The sequence below is a fragment of the Gekko japonicus genome, unplaced genomic scaffold (genome assembly GCF_001447785.1).
Source record: "Gekko japonicus isolate JY-2015 unplaced genomic scaffold, Gekko_japonicus_V1.1 scaffold2230, whole genome shotgun sequence".
Lineage (NCBI taxonomy): Eukaryota > Metazoa > Chordata > Lepidosauria > Squamata > Gekkonidae > Gekko > Gekko japonicus.
The window spans coordinates 235952-259453 of NW_015172615.1; the positions used below are offsets into that span (position 1 = coordinate 235952).

The window sequence follows — 23502 nt, forward strand, 5'->3', positions numbered from 1 at the left end:
ATGTCGCCACATAAAATAGAAAACAGTACAAAATTTCTTAAAATACATCAACATTAAAACAATAATAGTGCTCCTCTCAGCTTAATTCCAATTTACAATTTCTAAAAAAGATGGCCGCCCCCTAGACGTCCCATTCTCGCCCATAATGCAATGATTGTGGGGCATTGATGACACATGCCCCACATCATGATGTCCATATATAGGGCGTGGATGGTAAACCCATGCGTTGGTGGTGCATTAGTGTTGGTGGTGGCAGCTCCTATTCAAAAGCCTGGCGGAAGAGCTCCGTCTTGCAGGCCCTGCGGAACTGTGCTAGGTCCCGCAGAGCCCTGATCTCCTCTGGGAGCTCATTCCACCAGAGAGGAGCCGCCACCGAAAACGCCCTATTCCTGGTCATGGTTAATCTGATGGACCGGGGACCTGGAACATCCAACAGATGTTGAGTCCCCGACCGTAGTGCCCTTGGGGGAACATGCGGGGCAAGGCGGTCCCTTAGGTAGACTGGTCTCTGACCATATAGGGCTTTAAAGTCAAGTAGCATCACCAGTAAGCCAAGCATCATCAGCTTTTCCACGCACATGGTAGCTGTCTGGGCTTTGATGCAATCTTTCCTAAAACTTTGCAGCAGAGCAGGTTTGGGAAAAATGGAGGGGGAACCCAAAGGAAACCCTGGGAGGTGCATGAATACCCCACGATCCTTTGGGGAAACAGGAGAAAACCCCCACTTGCCAACGGCATCAAACTCAGGGCAAATAACCCACGCGGAAACACCCATGGATGAAATAGTGGGTCTCTTCTTACCTACCCCTGCTTGTTACCGGTGTTGAAGGCGTAGGCCAAGTTAATCCCTGTAAGATAAACGAAGACTGACTTTGTCGAGAGGTTTGAGGCTACAGGCTTGAGTAAACATTGTAAAGTAAGATGAAGATTCTACCTGCTTCTACAGGGTCCAGCTTATCGGTGATACACTAGAGCCGTCCGTTCCGTGAAATGGAATGGTGGTTCTTCTCTGTTGATAACCTCTTATCAGCTCGGATGATACTGGCCCTTTTAGCACCTTCATTTACTAAAATCTCTCAAATGGCTTTCAGTTTAGGTTAAAAACGTGTGCGTGTACGCTCTCTCACTCTCGTCCCCCCTCCGCCAGCCAATTTTTGTATGCTGACCGACTGCTGATCTTGTAACATTCTGCCAGAACTTGTTTCCTTTCACATGGAAGTTTTAACAACCTGTCCATCAAAGGCCTTATTCATGACTTCCTCTTATATCCTGGAAGTCATTACACCATGACACCATGTGGGGCTTCCTTCCAGATGAAAAACTGGGTATGTGAAGTGCTTTCCCCATGTGGTTTTATTTTATACACACACAGAGACATATACATTTGATTTATGCCCTGCCCTCCCTGCAAGCAGGCTCATGGCGGCTTACACTGGTCAATACAAACAACAATTAAAATCACATAAAATCCTCTAAAAACAATTCAATATAAATAAATCATGATTCATAAAGTGCTAGGTAAAGGTTTCCCTTGCTCGAAAGCCAGTCAAATCCGACTCTAGGGTTGTGGTGCTCATCTCCGTTTCCAAATCGAAGAGCCAGCGCTGTCTGAAGACATTTCCATGGTCGTGGCTGGCATGACTTGATGCCGAGGCGCACGGAATGCTGTTACCTTCCCACCAAAGTGGTACCAATTTATCTACTTGCAATTTCTTGCTTTCGAACTGCTAGGTTGGCAGGAGCTGGAACCAGAAACAGGGGCTCACTCCGTCATGCGGCACTCGGGTCTCGAACTGCTGAACTACCGACCTTCCGGCCTGCAGTTCAGCGTCTTAACCACTTCAGCCACCACAGCTCCCATAAAGTGCTAGCAATAGTTGATTAGTTATTTAAGATGGCTTACTTAAGAGTGCACACAAAGGTCTCACAATCATTCTGCTCATGATCTGCCTCATAGAAGGACGGCGCAGGCTAGGTGTCGAAGCCAAGGGCCAGGGCTCTGTAAGTAAAGTTGCTGGTATAGTGGCAGCTCCTTAGTTGAAGACCTGGTGGAAGAGCTCCGTCTTGCAGGCCCTGCGGAACTGTAAAAGATCCCGCAGGGCCCTGATCTCCTCCGGGAGCTCATTCCACCAGTATGGAGCAGCCACTGAGAAGGCCCTGGCCCTGGTAATAGCAAGCCTGGCATCCTTGGGACCCGGGAGGATCAGTCGATTTTGCAACCCCGACCGTAGTGCTCTCTGGGGTACATATGGGGATCTTAAGCCATGGGTAAACTCCCCCTCGTGAAAAAGAGAGCACGGGTGTCCATTTATTTTGCACAACTGATAAACTACTTAAGTATGAATCAGTGTTTGCACATAGGAAAAGGCAAGGTGTATTTGATCTAAGGGTTGTCATGGCGGGAGGTGGGGGGAGAATGATGAGGCAAAGGTGGTCTCTTTACCAGGAACAGCAGGAACTGTTGTTGGTCCTCTTGTTGAACAAGGCTGACTGAGAAGCTTGTTCGGGGGTCTTTGGCAGCTGGAGACGGCCCACACTGACCTCTTTCTGCTAATATGCATGCCTGCTTGTTTGAACCTCTACCTAACGGCCTTCACAGTCCAGGTTCAAGTCCTGCTACAGGCGCGATTGCTGATAAGATAAAAGGGAATGCAGTGCTTCCCTTTTGCTTCACTCCAGCTCCTACGGAAGGAAGATGGGTTTACTGTTCCAGCATAACAACTGTTGCAGTAACAACATCCCTGTTTGCTTGCATTATGTCATCATGCAGTTTTGTTTTTTGGCACCAGATGAAGCATATGCTTACCCTTTTATTTACAAGGACAAAATCTCATTTGTGGGTTTCATTTATGTGTTTATCGCCCGCCTTCCTTGGAATCAGGGTGGTTTACGGCCATTAAGACCCGTCAATGAAAAGTAATAAATAAAACAACCGACAAAATCCTATCAGTAGAGCTTGCAGCGCCGTCTCAGCCTAAAGGAGATTCTTCTCTGCTGGGTGCATCCAAATAATGCCGCTAAAAGCTGATCTAAAAAAGAGAAGCCTTGCTCATAGCCACATGGGGTAGCACTTCACGTCACTCTGTTTCTCTGTTTAAGAATATTTCTGCCCTGCTTGTCCTAGGAACTCAAGGCAACTTACAATCAAATTTGCATTAAAAGCCCAACAAGTCACACAGTTACACAAATTACAGTATAAAAAATTCGTAGGGTCGGGAAAACACAATTTGCAGACGCTCGGCTACCAAATCTGACGTCTCATCTTTTTTCAAAACAGAATGGCCTTCTAGAAAGTTAGGCTGCGGTCACGCACACTAAATAATCACCTTGCGATCCAGTTTCAATGCACTTTCCAACTGGATTGTGTCAGTTCACACAGTATTTATTTATATTTATTTATTACTTTAACTTTTACCCTGCCCTCCCCGCCGAGGCAGGCGCAGGGCGGTTTACCAGAGGAAACAATAGAAAACAATAATATAAATATCAATATAAAATACAAGATAAAATTATTAAAACATTATGAAGACATCAACATCAATGGTGATACAGCTATGGTAAAGTGCATTCAGAAACATTCAGTCGGCAGTACGTCTGCTCTTGGCGAGATCAGGCTGGCAGTAAATTCGACACCGGGCATAGATGGTACATAAGAGAACATAAGAGACGCCAATGTTGGATCAGGCCAAAGGCCCATCTAGCCCAACACTCTGTGTCACACAGTGGCCAGAAATACCAGGTGCCATCAGGAGGTCCACCAGTGGGGCCAGGACATTAGAAGCCCTCCCACTGTTGAGGCCCGGCCTCGCCGCCGCTGCCGCCTCCTCGGGGAGATCGAGCGGGGGGGGTGGAGGAGATGGAGCTCTTCCCCCCCCCCCCGCGAGTATCGCGGGTCCCCCTCTTGTGCTTATCTAATTCCCTTTTGAAGCCATCCATGCTTGTAGCCTAGACGTCCAGGCTATAATGGTAACGTCCAGTAAAATCCAGTTGGGAAGTGCACTGAAAGTGGATTGTTTAGTGTGTGTGACCTCAGCCTTTGTGATGTCAGGTATCTACCGCATGGGTTATGGGACACAGGTACCGCAGTAGAACACATGAACATGCCTTATAGCGACTCAGACCCTCGGTCCATCAAAGTCAGTATTGTCTCCGCAGACTGGCAGCTGCTCTCCAAGGTCTCAGGCTGAGTTCTTTCACGTCACCTACTGCCAGATCTTTTAACCGGAGATGCCGGGGATTGAACCTGGGACCTTCTGTATACTACGCAGATGCTGTACCACTGAGCTGCCGTCCCTCCTTCCCTAAAAGAGACACGTGCAAAGGCAGCCGGGGCTCATGCCATCTGCACAGAGGCACAATAAGCAGGGACTCCGATGCTCGGTAGAAGCGGTACGTGGTTTCGTAAAGGGAGAGACGATTTGTGCATTCATCCCACGCTATGACCAGCTTTAAAGTTAAGAAACCAGCACCTCAAATTGAGCTTGGAAGCATAGAGGTAGTCAGTGCATTTGCTGTGCCCAAACTGACTCATCCCAGTATTTGAAGGGCTGTCACTTGGAGGAGGGCAGGGAGCTGTTCCTGTTGGCAGCAGAGGATTATTTTATTTGTATCCCGCCCATCCTGCGAGCGGTTTCAGGGCGGGGGTCGCATCACATTTCAACGGTCACAATGAAGTTTAAAAACATCGTAGAAACATTTAAATTCATGAATCATAATGAATAAATAATAAAATCAGGGGTTATAGCTACCGGTGAAAGTTCCGACCCATCAGGGCTATTTTTGGGCAGGAACGCACAGGAACGGAGTTCCAGCTGGCTCCTGAGTTGGCCACGCCCAGCAGGAACTCATTAGCATAACAGGCCACACCTAACAGCAGAAACTCATTAGGATTGGCTACATTAGGGGTGTGTGGCCTAACATGCAAAGGAGTTCCTGCTACAAAAAAAGCCCCTGGGCGTTGACAGCAAACAAGGTAAACAGAATAAGAAGCAAAAGGTGGGTGTGGCTGGATGACCACACTTCTGGTAACATGGGGGTGCAGCCTAATGTGCTAATGAGCTGTGCTGTCAGGGGTGTGGCCCAATATGCTAATGAGTCCCTGCTGTTATGAGTTCCTGCTGGGCTTTTTCTACAAAAAGAGCTCTGCGACCCAGTAATACAGATGGAAATGTCTGGTTACCGATGGATGGATGGATGGATGGATGGCCGGTAGGTGGGAGACAGCAACCTCAGGGGAAGGCCATGTGTGGATGCCTGCTGCCCTAACCAGAAGCCTGGCAGAAGAGCTCCGTCTTGCAGGCCCTGCAGAACTGAATAAGATCACGCAGGGCCCTGATCTGTTCCACCAGGTGGGGGCCAGGGCAGAAAAGGCCCTGGCCCCAGTTGAGGCTAGACAGACATCCTTTGGGCCAGGAACCACCAGGATATGTTGATTATTAGACCATAAAGCTCTTTGAGGTGTATACAGGAAGAGGTGGTCCCTTAGGTATGTTGGACCCAGTCCGTATAAGGCTTTGAAGGTTATTACCAACACTTTGAAGCAGATCCAGTACTCAACTGGTAACCAGTGCAGCTGGCAAAATACATGCCAAATGTGAGCCCACACAGGTATCGATGTCAGCAGGTGCGCTGCCGCATTTTGTACCAGCTGTAATTTCCGGATCAGCCTCGGGTAAGCTTTAGAGTTCTCTTCAAGGGCAGCCCCATGTAGAGCATGGCTCAGTAACCTGATCAAGAGGTTAACAGAGGCACAATTCTGAGTGGCCAGGGAAGCCAAGTCCAGAAGGAAAGACAAATTAAGACAAAAAAGGGTTCTCCTAGTGACTTCTGCTCACTGGTTTTTCCCATTAGCAATGCTGGATCTAGGGGTGCTGCTAAGTTTTTGCCATGATTGTCTAACGAAAGCTGAACCCCATCCACAGCTTGGAAGTTCATCCCTCGGAAGTCCATGACGCTTCCTGACCACCCTCACCTTAATTGGATTCAGTTCCCCTTATTCTCCCTCACCCACTCGATCATAGGTTTGAGATGCTGGTTTAAGACCATGAGAGCTTTCTGGAGTTTAGCTAATGATATTTATTTATTTATTAAAAATTTATACCCCACCGTTCCTTGTGGTTTAAGATATCTCTCTCTCTCTCTCTCTCTCTCTCTCTCTCTCTCTCTCTGTGTCTGTCTGTCTGTCTGTCTGTCTGTCTGTCTTATCTAATCACTGGGTGTGATCAGCATATCTATGGCACCCAACACCAAAGTTATAAATGTTCACATGGCAACTTGACATATATCTCGCATAGGACACTAGGTTACTGAAGGCAGCTTGACATATAATGTGATCTTGGGGATGTGATAGTCCCGCTGTACGCTGCAGTGGTCAGGCCACACCTGGAGTCTTGTGTGCAGCAGTTCTGGAGGCCTCATTTCAAGAAGGACGTGGACAGGATGGAGCGGGTCCAGAGGAGAGCAACGAGGGTGATCGGTGGCCTGGAGACCAAGCCCTGTGAGGAAAGGCTGAGGGACTTGGGAACATTTATTAGTCTGGAGAGTAGGAGGTGGACAGGATGGCTCTCTTTAAGTATTTGAAGGGCTGTCACTTGGAGGAGGGCAGGGAGCTGTTCCTGTTGGCAGCAGAGGATTGTTTATTTATTTATTTATATTTATACCCCGCCCTCCCCGCAAGCGGGCTCAGGGCGGCTTACAAGGGAGCACTAGTAAGCCGCCAGGTTGGTGTAGTGGTTAAGTGTGCAGACTCTAATCTGGGAGAACCAGGTTTGATTCCCCACTCCTCCACTTGCACCTGCTGATGTCACCTTGGGCCTGTCACAAGCTCTGGCAGAGCTGTCCTTGAAAAAGAGCAGTTTCTGTCAAGAGCTCTCTCAGCCCCGCCTACCTCACAGGGTGTCTGTTGTGGGGAGGGGAAGGGAAAGGAGTTTGTGAGTCGCTCTGGGACTCCTTTGGGTAGTAGTGAAGGGCGGGGTATAAATCCAATCTCTTCTTCTTCACACATAAAAACACAGTAAAACAGAATAAAACAGTAAAACCATTTAAATCAACAAAGAATAAAGTGCTCAATAAGAACAGGATGGTCTCCATAGTTTGCAGGGGAATATCAGGCTGCTATTAAAGGTGGCATTGCCTATGGTTGGTACATAGTCCAACTATAGTTGGCACATAGTCCGGTGGTACCAGTGCCGTGTAGTATTTTGGCAGATCTTCCGTGGCCATCCTTCCGTCCCGTTATTAACCACATGATGGTGGTAGTGGCGGCCCCTACGTAAAAGCCTGGCGAAAGAGCTCCGCAAGAATGGGTTTAAATTAAGGGTGGGAAGGTACCAGCTGGATCTTAGGGAAAACGTTTTGACAGTCAGAGTTGTGCAGCGGTGGAATCAGCTGCCTCAGGAGAGGTGGCGAGCTCCCCCTCCCTGGCCGTCTTGAAGCAGCGGCTGGACAAACCCTTGTCAGGGATGCTCGAGGCCGATCCTGCATGGAGCAGGGGGTTGGACTAGACGGCCTCGATGGTCCCATCTGACTCTCTGATTCTATGAACAGTGGAACGGGCTGCCTGGGGAGGTGGTGGGCTCCCCCTCCCTGGCCGTCTTGAAGCAGCGGCTGGACAAACCCTTGTCAGGGATGCTCTAGGCTGATCCCGCACTGAGCAGGGGGTGGGACTAGACGGCTTGGATGGCCCCTTCCAGCTCTGTGATTCTATATCTTACTGAAGGATACTAGGTTCAGGTCTGGTAGCACCTTAGAGACCAACAGGGTTTTGGGGTATGAGCTTTTGAGAGTCAACGCTCCCTTCGTCAGATACAAATAGAAACGGATTATCCCCGAGTCCTTGTATCCCAGTCTGAAGATGGGAGGGGTGTTGCAAAGGAAGGAGTCAGGATGAAGAGGTACAGGGCAAAGTGTAATCAGAAAATTAATCAGAGGCAGAGAATTAATTAATTAATGTGTAATCTAGGTGTGCTTGGGGATCCTCCATTGCCGTATCCCCAATCCCAAGATTGGGGTAGGCCTTCATTTGACTAGATCTTCCTTTGCCAAAACAGACGGTCTTTCAATAGCACCTTCACAACTGCCTCCTTCAACACTTTGGGAGAATTCTCTTCTTTACAAGATGAATTATTCTGGCAAGTGATATTTTTACTTTATTCAGTCAAGGTTAAATAAATCAGGTGAGCAAAGACCGAAGGTGGCCTTCACAACCCCAAGAATCCTGTCCCTATCAGTCAGAGATAATCCAAATCTATTCTTAGACAACTAACAAGTGGACATTTCCAATGCCTGATTGCTATCTAAATTGGCCTGGCTCCAGAGAGACTTTATCAGGAAAGAATCCTACAGAAGCACCGCAGACCTGAATGAAATCTGTAAGAGGTCTGATTGAGATACTGAAAGACCACCGAGCATCTTGAATAGCAGCTGTGGGCAAGATTCAACTGGTGTAATTCTGCTGAAGGAAATAGCCTTTATTTGGGTTTTTCCCCCTTTCCCCTTGGTTACTGGAAATATACACTATTGGGTACTGTGTCGTTTAAAAATCCCCCAAATAATTGTAGTAGTGACTGTAGCTTTAAGAAACCCAGTGGCTATTGTGAGTGTTGTTAGGTAACCACAGCAGTATTACCAGCTATCAAGAGCCAGTTTGGTGTACTGGGAGAGCCAGTTTGGCATAGTGGTTAAGTGTACGGTCTCTAATCTGGAAGAACCAGGTTTGATTCTCCACTCCTCCACTCGCAGCTGCTGGATGACCTTGGGCAAGCCATAGTTCTGTCAGAGGAGTTTTTGAAAAAGAGGAATTTCCGTCAGAGCTCTCTCAGCCCCACCTACCTCACAGGGTGTCTGTTGTGGGGAGGGGAAGGGAAAGGAGTTCGTAAGCCGCTCGGAGACTCCGAGTGAAGGGTGGGGTATAAATCCAATCTCCTCCTCCTCTTCTTCTTCTTCTTCTTGGTTTCAGTCAGTGAAAGGCAGGGGAGGGGCAGAGCCCATTCCAGGGCTGTTTTGGCCTTTGAGGGAGGTCTCGTTGCAGCCAGGCCCAGCAGCAACCACTGACTAACTTGCTGCCATGTGGATTCCGTGTCTCATCCAGGCTTGGCTACCGTTTCTTGCTACTGTTCGACAACAGCCCCTGCACAAAAATCAACCTTAAGAGTTCCACTCTAGGATCTGGGTGGGAAGGAGAGAAGTAAGTAGGAAAAGGCAAGGATATGGGGGTTGCCAGGAGGAAGGAAAGAGGAAAAAAACTGCGGGGAGGAGAATTCATGTGAAAGGGGGGTGCCCCTTGCAAGTCCTTGCAGGTTCCCCACCACACAGCTGGGCCTAGCAGCTGGCACCATGCAGCTGGTCATAGTTTTCCCAGGGAAAGATGGCCGGGGGAGGGAAGGAGAGAAAGCAGAGGGGCAGATTTAGGTAGAAAGGTGGGTGGGTGGGAAGGAGAGACAGATGCAAGAAAAGGGGTTTTCAGGGAAGAGAAAGAGGAAATAGCAGATCAGGAAAATGAGTCCCTCACCCCGTGGGTCCCTGTGGGTCCCCCGCTTGTTTTGTTTTATATTTAGATCCATATCTCCAATTTATATTTCAGCTTGGAGAAAACAAGAAGGCCTTATTGTTTCCCACGGGTTTGCGGACGGGTATTCGAGTTGCCTTCAGAATGGAATTCTTGATTCCCACTTCACCTGTGCTAAAAGCACTATATCCTTGTAATTTATTGTCATATTAAGGGACAGTTTCAATTAACCAGCTGAGAGGAGGGAGGCAATTTCTCTGCCAGTACATTAGGCGACTGTACAGTGAAGTAGTTTCTAATTGACAGCCCATTAAAGCAAGCATGATCGTTCTCTATCCAACGTCTGTGGAGATCTCGATTTTTCTATAAAAACAAGAAAGATTGCCGGGCGAAGGAGGTCCCATCCGCCCATTGCTGCGTGCATGATTGTGTGTACACGTACAAAAGAATCTATGGCCCTGAAACTCCTTCTAAAACTAAATCTAAGTTGATAAATGGCAGCTTCATCATCTGCAGCCAGATTACATCCTCTCAGCATATGTAGCAACTCGTCTGATCCCGTAAATGGCCGATGAAAGAGGAGCACGCCCAAAAGACAGAGAGAGAATAAGCTGAGCATGTACCCTCCGAATATTGCATTTGTGTCAGAAATGTGCCTTCATGCTTTAAAATGATAAAAAATTACAATCGATCCTTACAACTGTTGTGTTCATTTTTATTGATCCGGCCCAAGAAAGATAAATCGCTGCCCAAATAAGATTATAGTAAATGTTAGCATCAGGGGGGACCGCCAGTTGATGGAGGCCGATTCATCATCTCAAACGGTGACCTGTCCGTGCACACGCCGCTGTCCGTCTGCTTGTCTAATCACATCCCTATCGATTTTATCTATATCCACGGAAACCTGGATGTGACTGTCATTGGGCCAGCAAGATTGCTAAATGCAAAAGGGGGTCACCGGTGTGAAGGGGATTTCATTTTCATTTTCTTACTCGCCAAGAATGATTTATTAAAAAATAAACTATCACACACACACACACACAAACATGCATCAAAGTCCCCTGCCTGGAATTTCGGTTTTGCAGACAAATGAATTATTGGTCCTGAATTGCAGGAGCAAGCCCAGAGCTGCGAGACCACCACGCTCTCTCTGATCTTTGTGTGCCCTTTGGACTGTGGTATCTGTTACACCATTTATTATAATTTGGGTGAAGACGCAAGGCCCGAAACACAATTTTACTCTCCTTCTCAGCTTAATGTTTTTTCCAATGATCGCTGTAGATCCCAAGTGACTTCAGAATGGTCTGGGGAAGCATAAGGCTCAGATGATTGAGCGTCCGGCCTTTTCCCTTTCTTGATGGAACAGCCTTTCGGTGACACAAGTTTGCTCCCGTCTTCCGCCGCGGCAAAGGAGCCTTGCTTAACCTTGGTCTGATTTGGCAGAGGGGGTCTGACACGTTGCGTCTTTTTGTTTTGTTTTCGTAAGAAGACGGTTCAGCTCAGATAGGAACACATGAAGCTGCCTTCTACAGAGTCAGAACATTGGTCCATCAAAGTCAGTATTGTCTACTTAGACTGGCAGCGGCTCTCCAGGATCTCAGGCGGAGGTCTTTTTGCATCACCTCCTACCTGGTCCTTTTAACTGGAGATGCTGGGGATTGAACCTGGGACCTTCTGCATGCCAAGCAGGTGCTCTGCCACTGAGCTACAGCCCCACTTCATGGCTCTCCAGGGTCTCAGGCGGAGGTCTTTTGCGTCACCTCCTACCTGGTCCTTTTAACTGGTGGTGCCGGGGATTGAACCTGCGACCTTCTGCATGCCAAGCAGATGCTCTGCCAGTGACAGCCCCTCCCCACAAAGACACTGTGGTAATCTATTAGGCTACAGCTGTATCTGCTGAGCCAAAAGAGATTCAGGTTTTGGTCTAGGAATGCTGGTGCATTGGAACCCGATTACAGAAAAATTGCCATTCGTGTGGCAAGATCTTCCTTTCAAATCCCTACAGCAATGTTTAATGGTGCTTACCATAGGGTGGCCAACCTCCAGATGGGGCCTGGAGAATTCCTGGAATGATAGCTAATTTCCAGTTCCCTAGAGAAAATGGCTGATGTGGAGGGTAAACTCTGTGGTTATAATACCCTGCGGAAGTCGGCTTCCCATCCCAAACCCCTTCTTCCCAAGGGTCCACCCCCCAAAAAATCTTCAGGAATTTCCCAAACTGAAATTGGCAACCCTGTCTTAACAGCAAGTTGTTGCATTGCATCGTGAGTCCTGCCACCCAGGTAGGAACACTTGTTGCAAGAACTGAGGGAGCAAGGATGTGGTCGTCAGTGGCTCTGTGGCCAGGTTCATGCATAATCCAGTTCTGAGACCCAAGTAATGTCATTCGGCTGGAAGTCGCAGCCCAGCTATGAATGCTGTGGGTGTTCTAGGGCAAACAGCAGGCTCCCATCCTCTGTGCTATGTGTGGGTAGTTAACACAGGCTACATAGGCTGACGGAAGAGTTGCTGAATGTATTCCTTGATGCTTTGAGCATGAAGGAAGAAATGCTGTGTGCGTAGTAAAGAGTGTCATGGTGGCTTGGTTAAAATTACAGTCTAACCCAGGAGTCCCCAACTTGGTGCCCGCCAATGCCTTTTCTGGTACCCACCGAGTGCTTTTAGAAAGTGGGAGGGGCTTTGTTGTTGTTCAGTCGCACAGTCGAGCCCGACTCTTCGCGACCCCATGGACCCCATCACGCCAGGCCCTTCTGTCCTCCATCGTCTTCCAGAGTTTACTCAACTTCATGTTCGTTGCATCGATGACACTGTCTAACCATCTCATTCTTTGCTGTTCCCTTCTTTTCCCAGCATCAGGGTCTTCTCCAGTGAATGTTCCCTTCTCATTTGGTGGCCAAAGTATCTGAGCTTCGGCTTCAGTCTCTGGCCTTCCAGGGAACAGTCGGGGTTGATTTCTTTTAGATTGACTGATTTGATCTCCTTGCAGTCCAAGGGACTCTCAATCGCTTTGACCATACGGACTTTGGTTGGCAGGGTCATGTCTCTTCTCTTTATTCTGCTGTCTAGGTTCGCCATCGCTTTCCTCCCAAGGAGCAGGCGTCTTTTGATTTCATGGCTGCAGTCACCGTCTGCGGTGATCTTGGATCCCAGGAATGTGAATTCTGCCACTGCTGGAGGGGCTAGGTGGCGTCAGATTTCTAGAAACTTTGAAGCTGGGTGAGGGGTGGGGAATTATTTGGGAGGCACCACGAAAGGTCTTCCCACAGAATACCTTGGGCCAGAGGGTGTAGTTTGCGGCCGCTGCCCACCAATACATGTGCCATTTTTAAAAAAAAATGCCTTTGAACTCATTGACAGTGATGAAACTTAGTTCCCACGCTAACTGTGTAACAAAGTCATAAAGACCATTACTTATATAAAAATTACCATGGTGACATTATTTCATCTCAAAAATGTCACCACTTTATGGCCCATTGTCTCGGTATGCCGCCTGCCCCATAGGGAAGCGGTGACATTTCGAGGCGTAGGAAGAACCATTTCTGCTTCAGGTTCGAGTGTTGTGTGCCCTTGATATTTAGGGAGGGATGACTTGATAAAAAGGCCAGTTGTACGCTTCTTCTGGAGATGGATGTGGTGGACTGACTTTCCAGTGGCAGCATGCTTGTTCCGTAGCTTCCCCCTGAGTGGAAGGATATTTCCAGACAGAAATAGAAATCTACGCTGAATCAGTATCCTGCAGGTGGTTATTTTATTGAATATTATTGAATATTAGCGGTGACCATGTGCTACATTAACTTAGTTACAACCAGTGTTCCCTCTAAACTGAGTTAGTGTGAGCTAGCTTGCAGTTTGTTAGCCTCCGTCTCACACATTTTTGCCTTAGCTCAGGAAGGGATGCCTCCAGAGCAAACTAATTTATGCAGCAGCCAAATCGCTCGCTCACTATTTAATGCCAGTAGCCCACAAAGTAGAATTTTTGCTCACAAGACTCCACAGCTTAGAGGGAGCACTGGTTACAACCAGGGATTTTTTTTTCCTGGGGGGATGCTCTGGAACAGAGTTCCAGAAACCTCTTTGACAAAATTATTTTTAAAATGTGTAAGAGTTCATGAGTTTTCAGTATACAGATTGAAAACTTCATTTCCCTCTTTAGAGTTCCCGCACCTCTTTTTAAATAAATAAAAAAGCAAAGAAATCCCTGATTACAGTGGAGCCAGGAATACAATCTGTAGGCGTTGCATTGTGTTTATCTTTCTCTGGGCCCCTCAGATGTGACTTCTAACCACTCACAAATACAATTAATGTAGCCAGCTTTGGGGGAAGGAAGGTGACATCATATAGCCCAATTTTGTCAGATCTTGAAAATTAAGCACAGTGAGTACATGGATGGGAGACCACCAAGGAAGACTCTGCAGAAGAAGGCAATGGCAGACCACCCCTGCTTCTCACTTGCCTTGAAATACCCTTCCTGGGGTCACCAAAAGTCGTCTATGACTTGATGGCACATACATACATAACCACCTTTTGCTGTGTCACCAAACTCAGCCTTGGCCAAGAATGGATCAGAGAATTCCTGTGGCCTTGGCTAAGAATGGGTCAGAGAATTCCTGTGGGTCAACCATTGGGAGTACAACTAACTTGAACTTGCATACAGCTTTCCTATTTTAACTCATGCGGCCTTCCATTTACCCTTTTTTCTCTGTTTTGTAACTACTGCCATATCTTTCACACTGTATGGCAGGATCTTTGAATGGCCCAAGAAGGAATTCAAGGACACTCACAGTTTGTTTAGGAGTTCAGATATGTGGGCGCCATTTTAGTACGCTGAATGTTGTTGAGCACGAGGAATTGGGTATTGCATTAAGGCTCAGAATGTGGCGTTACGCCAAATCAATAGCTCTGTCAGTTATGCTTTTTCAAAGTTTTATTAAGTTACATATTGAATTTTAATGTTTTGTATTTTTTATGACATTACGTCTTGTACATTACCCAGAGCGTAAGCTGGGATAGGGTGATTGATAATTCTAATAAATAATAATAAGTAGTCCCTGGAGGGCTAACTGTGGTAAGTGAAATAGTCTCAAGCAATGCTACCTCTAAGCTGTGGAGTCTTGTGAGCAAAAAAATCTACTTTGTGAGCTTCTGGCCTTAAAGTTGTGAGTGAGCGATCTGGCTACTGCATACATTACTTGGCTCTGGAGCCATCCTTCCTAAGTGAAGACAAAAATGTGTGAGAGAGGTTAAAAAACTGTGAGCTAGCTCACACTAACTCATCTTAGAGGGAACACTGGTCTCAAGCTATTGTGAGCACCTGCTGTTGTGACTGGCTGAGGTTTTGTGATGTCACAAAAACCCAGAGCAGGGCCGAGGGGCCGTGAAAGACCTGGGACAAGTAGGCACGGGGCCTGAAGACCGTGGACGTTGGGTGTGAGAAGGAACTTGGTGGCTGGGAGCAGAGGAATTGGGAAACAGAGAGAATCGGGGGGCTGGTAAACAAGAAGCCATTGAAGAAGGGGCCCACATGGAGAAGGTAGGCAGAGGCCGAAGGCTAACAGAAGCACCGTGGCAGAAAGCGTCATTGACCGGCAGTTGACTTTACGGTGGCCCTTCACGGTTTTCAAGGCAGGCGACGAACAGAGGTGGTTGGCCATTGCCTGGCTCTGTGTAGCAACCCTAGACTTCCTGGGTGGTCTCCCATCCAAGGACTAACCAGGGCCGACCCTGCTTAGCTTCTGAGATCTGATGAGTTTGGCTTAGCCTGGGCTGCAGGATAAAGGAACTGCTCTGAAACAGCAGTTGCCTGTTCTCTGATTTAAAAAGCGTAGTCTGTTTAGAACAAAAACGTGCAGACCATATTAACTGCTGTTTATAATTATGCTAGTTACAATGTAAGTCGTCTGGGCCGCAGAGCGTCTTTTGGGGCTTCAAGAATAATTGAACTTCTCCCCCAAACGCTTTAACCGTTGTGTAGGAGCTTATGATATACTTTATAATTTACACTTCATCCTTTCTCTCTCCCCCCCCTTTTCCAGAGCGCACAGTACTACAAAGTTACCACAGAGGAATTCCAAAAAGCCGTCAACGAGGTAGAAGCCAGATTCAAGTAAGACCTTTTCCCTCTCGTATTTTTTTTTAAGAACATGAATCTGATTTTAGCTTTTGTTCGTGTAAAAATGCAAAGGGAAAGAATGCCCCCCCCTCTCTGAAAAGTGAAATAAAATAGGCTGTAGGTATTGGTTATTGAAAGGAATGGGGTTTCGACAGACTCTTGGCCAACTGAATTGCGGTATTATTCAGTCCTTCTTAGAAATTGAAAGCATTCACAGACTCCTAGCATAGATATGATACGGCATTGAGAGGCACAGGGGCTCAGTCTATGGGAAAAAGGCACACCTCTTGAACGCCAAAGACTTGAGCATACATACTTTTTTAAAAAAGTTCTGCTATTTAAATTTTATTAGTGGGATACCGACATTTACATTAGAATGTGAGCCTGCTGTGGTGTATAATTTTAAAACGTGGCACACGTTTACAGTTCAAGGTACTGTTCTTTGTTTTGAAAGTGCTATAGAAATAATGATGTTTCAAGCTTGCATTTGTGTGGAATCCCCTTCCTTCCTGGCATGTTGGCTTTGAAAGGTATTGAAATTAGCAGTTTAATTCTGTCCCCAGTGGTGAAGGTCGGGTTAAATTATCTTTATTACTCCTTGGGAGGATTAAGTGAAGATCTAGTTATGGGGGTGGGGGTGGGGCAAAGTAGCCCTATCACTTTGCCCTGGGCTTTTCTTCTGCTGCTGTTAATGTCTGCAAGAAGAAGTCCTCATCCATCATGTTTCGTGGCTTTTGTTTTTGAATTTTTTTACCCCCCCTTTCCTGCCCTCATCAGAGAGGTGCTGTAAGTAGAACACAGAAACTGGTGCTCTGTTGTTGCCCCAAATTCTGTTGTTGCCAAAAGGTTCTTGGCCCCCAAGACAACTGATCTTTATAGTCGCGGCAGTAATTTGCTGCTGGAGAATGTAGTGATGACCACAGGCATAGAGGACCTTAAAAGGGGATTGGATAAATTCGTGGAGGAGAGGTCTATCAGTGGCTACCAGCCATGGTGACTAAATGGAACCTCCACATTCAGAGGCAGTGAACCTCTGGATCCCAGGGTCAGGAAGAAACATCAGGGGAATGCCTCGACCTCTGTGCCTTGTTGTTAGACCTCCAGAGGAACTGGCTTGGCCACTGTGTGACACAGGATTCATAGAGGATGTTGTGGTACACATAGTCTGCCTGTCACGGAAGCGTGCCAAAGAAGGGAGCCTAGAGACCCAGGACAGAAGAGCAGTGAGGGTGCCAACAATTGTATGGCCTTGCGTAGATCAGAAGCCATCTAACTCAGGGGTGTCGAACTCATTTGTTACGAGGGCCGGATCTGACATAAATGAGACCTTGTTGGGCTGAGCCATGTGTGTCATAAAATGTAATGCCAGGTGGCGGAGATATAAATTTTGTAAAGGACGCAAACACAAAGGGTGTGTTTTTTTTACTTAAAATAAAAACATGCTTAAAACATTAGCTCTGTAAGCTGCAAACCTACTTTTGATGTATTGACATTCGGCACAGAAATCTCATGCTCAGAGTTCTGAGTCTAGGACCCAGGTTAAAACGTGGAATGGTTGAGTGATTAAGAGAGTCTGGTGAAGCAAGCTATGATGCAGCAGCAGCAGACCTGGAAGCAGGAGACGGCCAGTTCCACTGTGGGCCTGATGGAAGCCCTCTGGGGGCCTGATCCGGCCCCTGGGTTGCATGTTTGACACCCCTGGTCTAACTCATGGTCAGTAGATACAGTTTGATGAGGCCCGGTTGCAAAACGTCTTAGAACCACAAGAATGTCCAGCTTCACGGAGGTGAAGATAGGCTTCAAGGAAGAGAATGTTGGTTGAAGGCCAGAAGATATCCATACATATGAGAAAGTTGTAATCATCATTTTTATATAAACTTTGTTAAGATAAAAAGTGGCAAGGATGAACTAACATGTTTAATCAATTTTAAGAAGTTATTTTAAGTATAGATAATCTTGTGAAGCGTTTGAAGTTATAAGCTAATGAGTTAACCAAGAATGTGAGCCTTTATCAATTAGGATAGTTAGCTGTTAGAAGATGATTTTAAAGTCCTATAAATAGGGGTAGCTATTTTGATCGAGAGCTTTCTTCTTCGGAAGGGGCTCCTTGCCTATGACCTGCTTACTTTTGGGGTGAGAACCTTTTGTGGACTCGTGTAATTGCTCACCTTTAGTACTCTATGTAACAATGATGGTCGGGTAGTCTAATGCTTTGTTGATTTAGTCTGTGTTAAGAACCCAATAATTATGCTTTAATAAAAAAGCTTAAAATGGAAGCAGAGATTCTCTAATAGTATTTACTTGTGTACTATACACAGAACAATCCCGTAGCGTTACTCAGGCTTACCTCCAGCTAGGAGTTAAATGATTTGGTGAGCTCCTGGGACTTAAGTGGATAAAGGTAAAGGTAAAAGTTCCCTTGCTTGAAAGCCAGTCGAATCCGACTTTAGGGTTGCGGTGCTCATCTCCGTTTCCAAGCTGAAGAGCCAGTGCTGTCCGAAGACATTTCCGTGGTCATGTGGCCGGCATGACTAAACACCAAGGTGCACGGAACGCTGTTACCTTCCCACTGAAGTGGTACCTGTTTATCTACTTGCAATTTCTTGCTTTCGAACTGCTAGGTTGGCAGGAGCTGTGTACTATACACAGAACAATCCCGTAGCGTTACTGAGGCTTACCTCCAGCTAGGAGTTAAATGATTTGGTGAAGGAGAGCTCCTGGGACTTCTTAAGTGGATGCCTATATCTAAATCCCTGGCAACTCCAGTTAAGTGCGCGGGCTCTAATCTGGGACAACCGGGTTTGATTCCCCACTCCTCCACTTGCAGCTGCTGGATGACCTTGGGCAAGTCATAGTTCTGTCAGAGCTGTTCTCTCAAGAGCAGTTCTCTCAGAGCTCTCTCAGCCCCACCTACTTCACAGGGTGTCTGTTGTGGGGAGGGGGAAGGGGAAGGGGAGGGAGTTTGTAAGCCGCTCTGAGACTCCCAAGTGACGGGTGGGCTATACATCCAATCTCTTCTTCCTCTTTTTCTGGGATTCCTAGCATTCTGCTGGCTGCTGTAGGAAACAGGATGCTAGATTAGACAGGCCTTGATCCTCTTCAGCAAGAACGTCTCTTTCATTCTCCTTTAGTTTAGGGTTTCCCCTTACTTAGAGCTCTAAATTGCTAGAAATTAAGATGGTGCAGGAAGAACAATTGGACGTCTTCTTTCCCCCCTGAGCTACGCTTTCAAAATAAGAAATGTTTTATGTATAACCCAGCACAAAGCACTGCTGGCAAACTTATGGAAATAAGTATACATTTTCACATACATGATATTGGCAAAATACAGCTGCAGACACATAATTAAGGTGCAGTCGTTGGGATTTATCTGTTTGTCTTATGGAAGAATAAATTCAAAACAGGGAGCCGTGCATTGTTATTAGGAGAAGTTGGCTGTCCTATCTGTTTCCTGAGTGAGGTTCTGTGTTTGACTGTTTTCCAATTTCCAGTTTGGTGTAGTGGTTAAGTGCGCAGACTCTAATCTGGGAGAAACGAGTTTGATTCCCCACTCCTCCACTTGCAGCTGCTGGATGACGTTGGGCAAGCCATAGTTCAGGCACAGCTGTTCTTGAAAAAGAGCAGTTTCTGTCAGAGCTCTCTCAGCCCCACCTACCTCACAGGGTGTCTGCTGTGGGGAGCAGAAGGGAAAGGAGTTGGTAACCTGATCTGCGCTCTGAGACTCCTTTGGGTAGTGAAGGGCAGGGTAAAAATCCAATCTCCTCCTCCTCTTCCTCCTCCTCTTCTTCTTCTTCTTCTGTCCTGCTTACATTTTGCACTTCCGGGGCAGAGACTACCTGAGGAATGGGGTTTTCTGCCTCATTGAGAACTAGGCCTAAGATGCTGAGCTGTGAGCCAAGAGGCTCAAATCTCACCTCTGCCACAGATTCATTAGACAACCCGAAGGAAGATGCAGTCTCTCAGCCTCTTCTTCCACCCTGAGTACCGTGAGGGAAATAACACCGGGGGTCTCTAACTATGCTGAGCCTCTGGTGGGGGCGGGGGTGTCAAGAGCTTTGGTTCATTCAAAATGGAGTTCTGTTTTAAAAAGCTGGTTCAGTCTGGCTGCGGCCTGTGTCCGTTGGAATTGTTGTGTCTTCTGCGGTTCCAGAGTTTCACACAGTCCTGCTTACCTGCAAAGATAACGGCGTTCTTCTCCCACTGTGGCTCTCCAATTAACATTCCATTCAGTTAAGCCCCTGTGAGAGATGGGGGTGGAGTGGGCTGCAGATCACCCCACCGCCCTTCTGACATGGGCAGAGAACCAATGAAGTCCTCCTGCTACTGATTGGCCCACCTGTAACTATAGGATGTTGCCTGAACCCTGATTGGTGTAAAGGCCTAACAGCAATCTAGGATCCAGACAAGAAATGATCTGTCTTGAAGCCTGTTCAGGGGGCTTGATAGTGCCTGCATGTTACACTGACATGTCGACATTGTCTTGCTCCCTTCTGGACACCTTGAGACTTTGTTGCTGAAGCCAACCAACAACAGTCATTCAGAGAACTGCTCCGGAGTTCTGACATACTGCCAGACTTGAAATCTTGCTCTCAAACTGCAAGCCAGCCTGGCTACCCACCTGAAACTATTCTATCCAAGGCTTTTTGGATTTGAGAATCAAGAAGGCACCATTACACTGACATGTCGACATTGTCTTGCTTTCTTCTGGACATCCTGAGACTTTGTTGCTGAAGCCAACCAACATGGCTTTGGGGACTCTGGGGAAGAGTTGCTTTTGGACCCAGAACTTTGAATTCGTAACATCTTGTCTTTTGGAAACCCAAGGTTTTAAAGTGTTTAGCTCAGGGGTGTCGAACTCATTTGTTATGAGGGCCGGATGTGACATAGAGGAGACCTTGTTGGGCCGGGCCACGTGTGTCATAAAATGTAATGCCAGGGAGTGGAGATATAAACTTTATAAAGGACAGTGAATGAAGGAGATGAGGTGTGGGTGGCTCAAGTGGTTAAGACGCTGAACTGCAGGCTGTGGAAGGTCGGTAGTTCAGCAGTTCGAGACCCGGGTGCCGCATGATGGAGTGAGCGCCCATCTCTAGTTCCAGCTCCAGCTCCTGCCAACCTAGCAGTTCGAAAGCAAGAAATTGCACGTAGATAAATAGGTACCACTTTGGTGGGAAGGGAACAGTGTTCCGTGCGCCTTGGTGTTTAGTCATGCCGGCCAGATGACCACAGAAACGTCTTCGGACAGCGCTGGCTCCTTTGACTTTGAAACGGAGATGAGCACCGCAACCCTAGAGTCGGATTCGACTGGCTTTCGAGCAAGGGAACCTTTACCTTTTTAGAGGGAAGTAGGCAGTGGTGTCCCGCAGTAGGAATAGAGCAATGCCAGCAACCACGTACGTATAGGGTACAGACGTCTGATGGTAACACCTATTGGCGTAATAGAGTCCATCTTAGAGCCTTTCAGAAAGGAGTGGGAAGAGAACAGAGGAGGCACGAGGAAAAGGAAAATGAGTTCAACAGGGAACAAGGAGAAGACAATAGGGTGTCAGGAGAACCGAATAGTTGTCAGGAGAGGTGTAATAGTCAAGTGACAGAAATGGGAGATCAGGAACTGAATAGTCCCCAGACAATAGAGAGGATTCCTAGGTGTACAACGTCTTACAGCAGGCGTGTATTTTCTCCAGAAAGATACACGCCATAATGTTTATGCGCGTATGTATTTCGTTGTACGGGATATGTGAACTTTTAGTGTTTATTGTTTTTATTTATTTATTTAATTATTTACATGTGATTTGTATACCGCCCATGACCCCTAATGGGTCTCAGAGCGTTCACAGAGTACTACAGCGTAGTCATTAATCCTACCTAGGGCCACAATGCGGTGAGGGGAGGGGGTAGCCTACCAGCACCCTTTTTCGACATAGTCTTTTTCTTCTCTGGCAGCTTGCGTTGTTGTTCCGGTGATCCAGGTGGCTGTCAATGTTATGTGTTTTAATTGTTTAATCCCTAATCGGTAGTCAGAATGTTCTTTGTATGTTTGGAGGGAGAGATGTGAAGTGTGTGTATCTTTAAGTAGGTGGCTTTCCATTCTACTGTGATGTATTTAACCTGATAGAATGGGCGGGGTCTGTGGACTCTCAGGCGGTGTGATGTGGTTCTTCGCTCTCCGTTCTTGGCGTCTCCTTCTACTGACTAAAGCTGTTCCATAAACAACGGCCGGGTGTTGTTGTTCACCAGACGAGGCATATCGCCGCAGAACACTACACAAACGGCTGTGGCACGCTGGCCTGCTCGGCACTTTGCCCTTTGGTCAGTTGGGTAGAGCAACCCGGAGGCCTGCCCCCTTTCCTGTTCCATTCAAGAGCAAGATTCAAGTCCGGTAGCACCTTAAATACCAGCAATATTTCCAGGGTATAAACTTTTGAGTGTCAGAGCTCCCTTCATCAGATACAAGAGGGTGTCTGCCAAAGGTCCCGGTCACATGGGCAGGAAAATGCGGGGGGGGGGGACATGGCTGTTAGCTCCGGGGCTAAATACCGTGCGGTTACTTGAGCAGACCTACCGATGGAGGTCCCGTGGTAGGGGGGAGGTGCCGATCACTCCACAGTCCTGCGGCGTGGCAAAGAAGCGGGGTGCGGGACAAACTGGGTTGTTGTTTTTTTTAAAAACCTCAAATGTGCGCATGCTCCCTTGGGTGCTTTTGCGCATCCGTGGAGACTTTGAAAAAAACCCAACCTTTTTCCGAGGGGACATGGGCGGGCGCCGGAACTACCACCGGAAACACGATCAGATGCCCGCCCTTGCCCCGCAGTTTCAGGAAACTAGTACCTCCGAGGTACTAGTTTTTTACCGCGCATCTTCCGCGGGAAGCCTCAGGTTCGCCACGGGAGCTCGACACTTCCCAGATGTGGCGGTGAGATCGAGCCCGGAAAATCCGCCTTTCTTCCGTCCCTCTAGCGTGCCTAATGCTCCGTGTGACCGCAACCAAAGGGAGGCTTGCCTCTTGAAAGCTTATACCCCAGAAAACGTGCTGGTCTTTCAGGTACTGTGTCAATCCACCTGTTGTATCCGGCACGGTTGCCATGGGGGATGGGGCGAAGTCTGGAATGTCCACTTTAGTTTTTGCTTGTTTCGCTGTCTGTTTTCTTTCCTATCTCCCTAGAAGTAGATATGTGATCTTGAGCAATGCTCCCTCTAAGCTGTGGAGTCTCGTGAGCAAAAATCCTTTTTTGTGAGCTACTGGCATTAAAGTTGTGAGCCAGCGATTTGGCTACTGCGTAAATCAGTTCGCTCTGGAGCCCTCCTTCCTGAGCTAAAGCAAAAATGTGTGAGCCGGAGGCTAGAAAACTGTGAGCTGGCTCACACTAACTCAGTTTAGGGGGAACACTGCTCCTGGTGTCAGCTTTCTCTTGGGAATAATGAACCGTTATACTCTGGCAGGATCCTACCTTGGGGTGATTGGCTCCAGGCCATTAGAATGTTGGGGGGGCTTGTTATAATTGCTACCTTTGCGGGCTTTTGGGTTAGTTCTAACAAAGACCGTTAAGAGCCTGGAAACCTTCAATGCCTCAATAAACTTTTATTCTCTGAATGACTGTTGTTGGGAACGGATTGCTCCGGAGTTCTGACATACTGCCAGACTTGAAATCTTGTTCTCAAACTGCAAGCCAGCCTGGCTACCCACCTGAAACTATTCTATCCAAGGCTTTTTGGATTTGAGAATCAAGAAGGCACCGCACTGGAGATTCCTGGTCACACTAATCTCCTTTAGCTGTAAGGATTACAACTGTATAACATATTTATTTATTTTTATTTATTTATTAAATTTTTAGCCTGCCCTCCCGCTGAGGCAGCTCAGGGCGGCTTACAAGCAAGTTAAGACCAACAT

General features: G+C 47.3%; 1 protein-coding gene across 1 annotated transcript in view; it reads left to right on the forward strand.

Annotated features, from left to right (window-relative positions):
- CHCHD3 (coiled-coil-helix-coiled-coil-helix domain containing 3) overlaps positions 1 to 15612 on the forward strand; it is a gene marked incomplete at its 5' end in the record, with an annotated part of 240401 nt that extends 224789 nt beyond the window's left edge. The window contains one exon of the mRNA XM_015421643.1: positions 15538 to 15612. Within this exon, the coding sequence (XP_015277129.1) occupies positions 15538 to 15612 (75 nt within the window). The remainder of the gene's footprint in view (positions 1 to 15537) is intronic.
- Positions 15613 to 23502: the final 7890 nt, after the last annotated feature.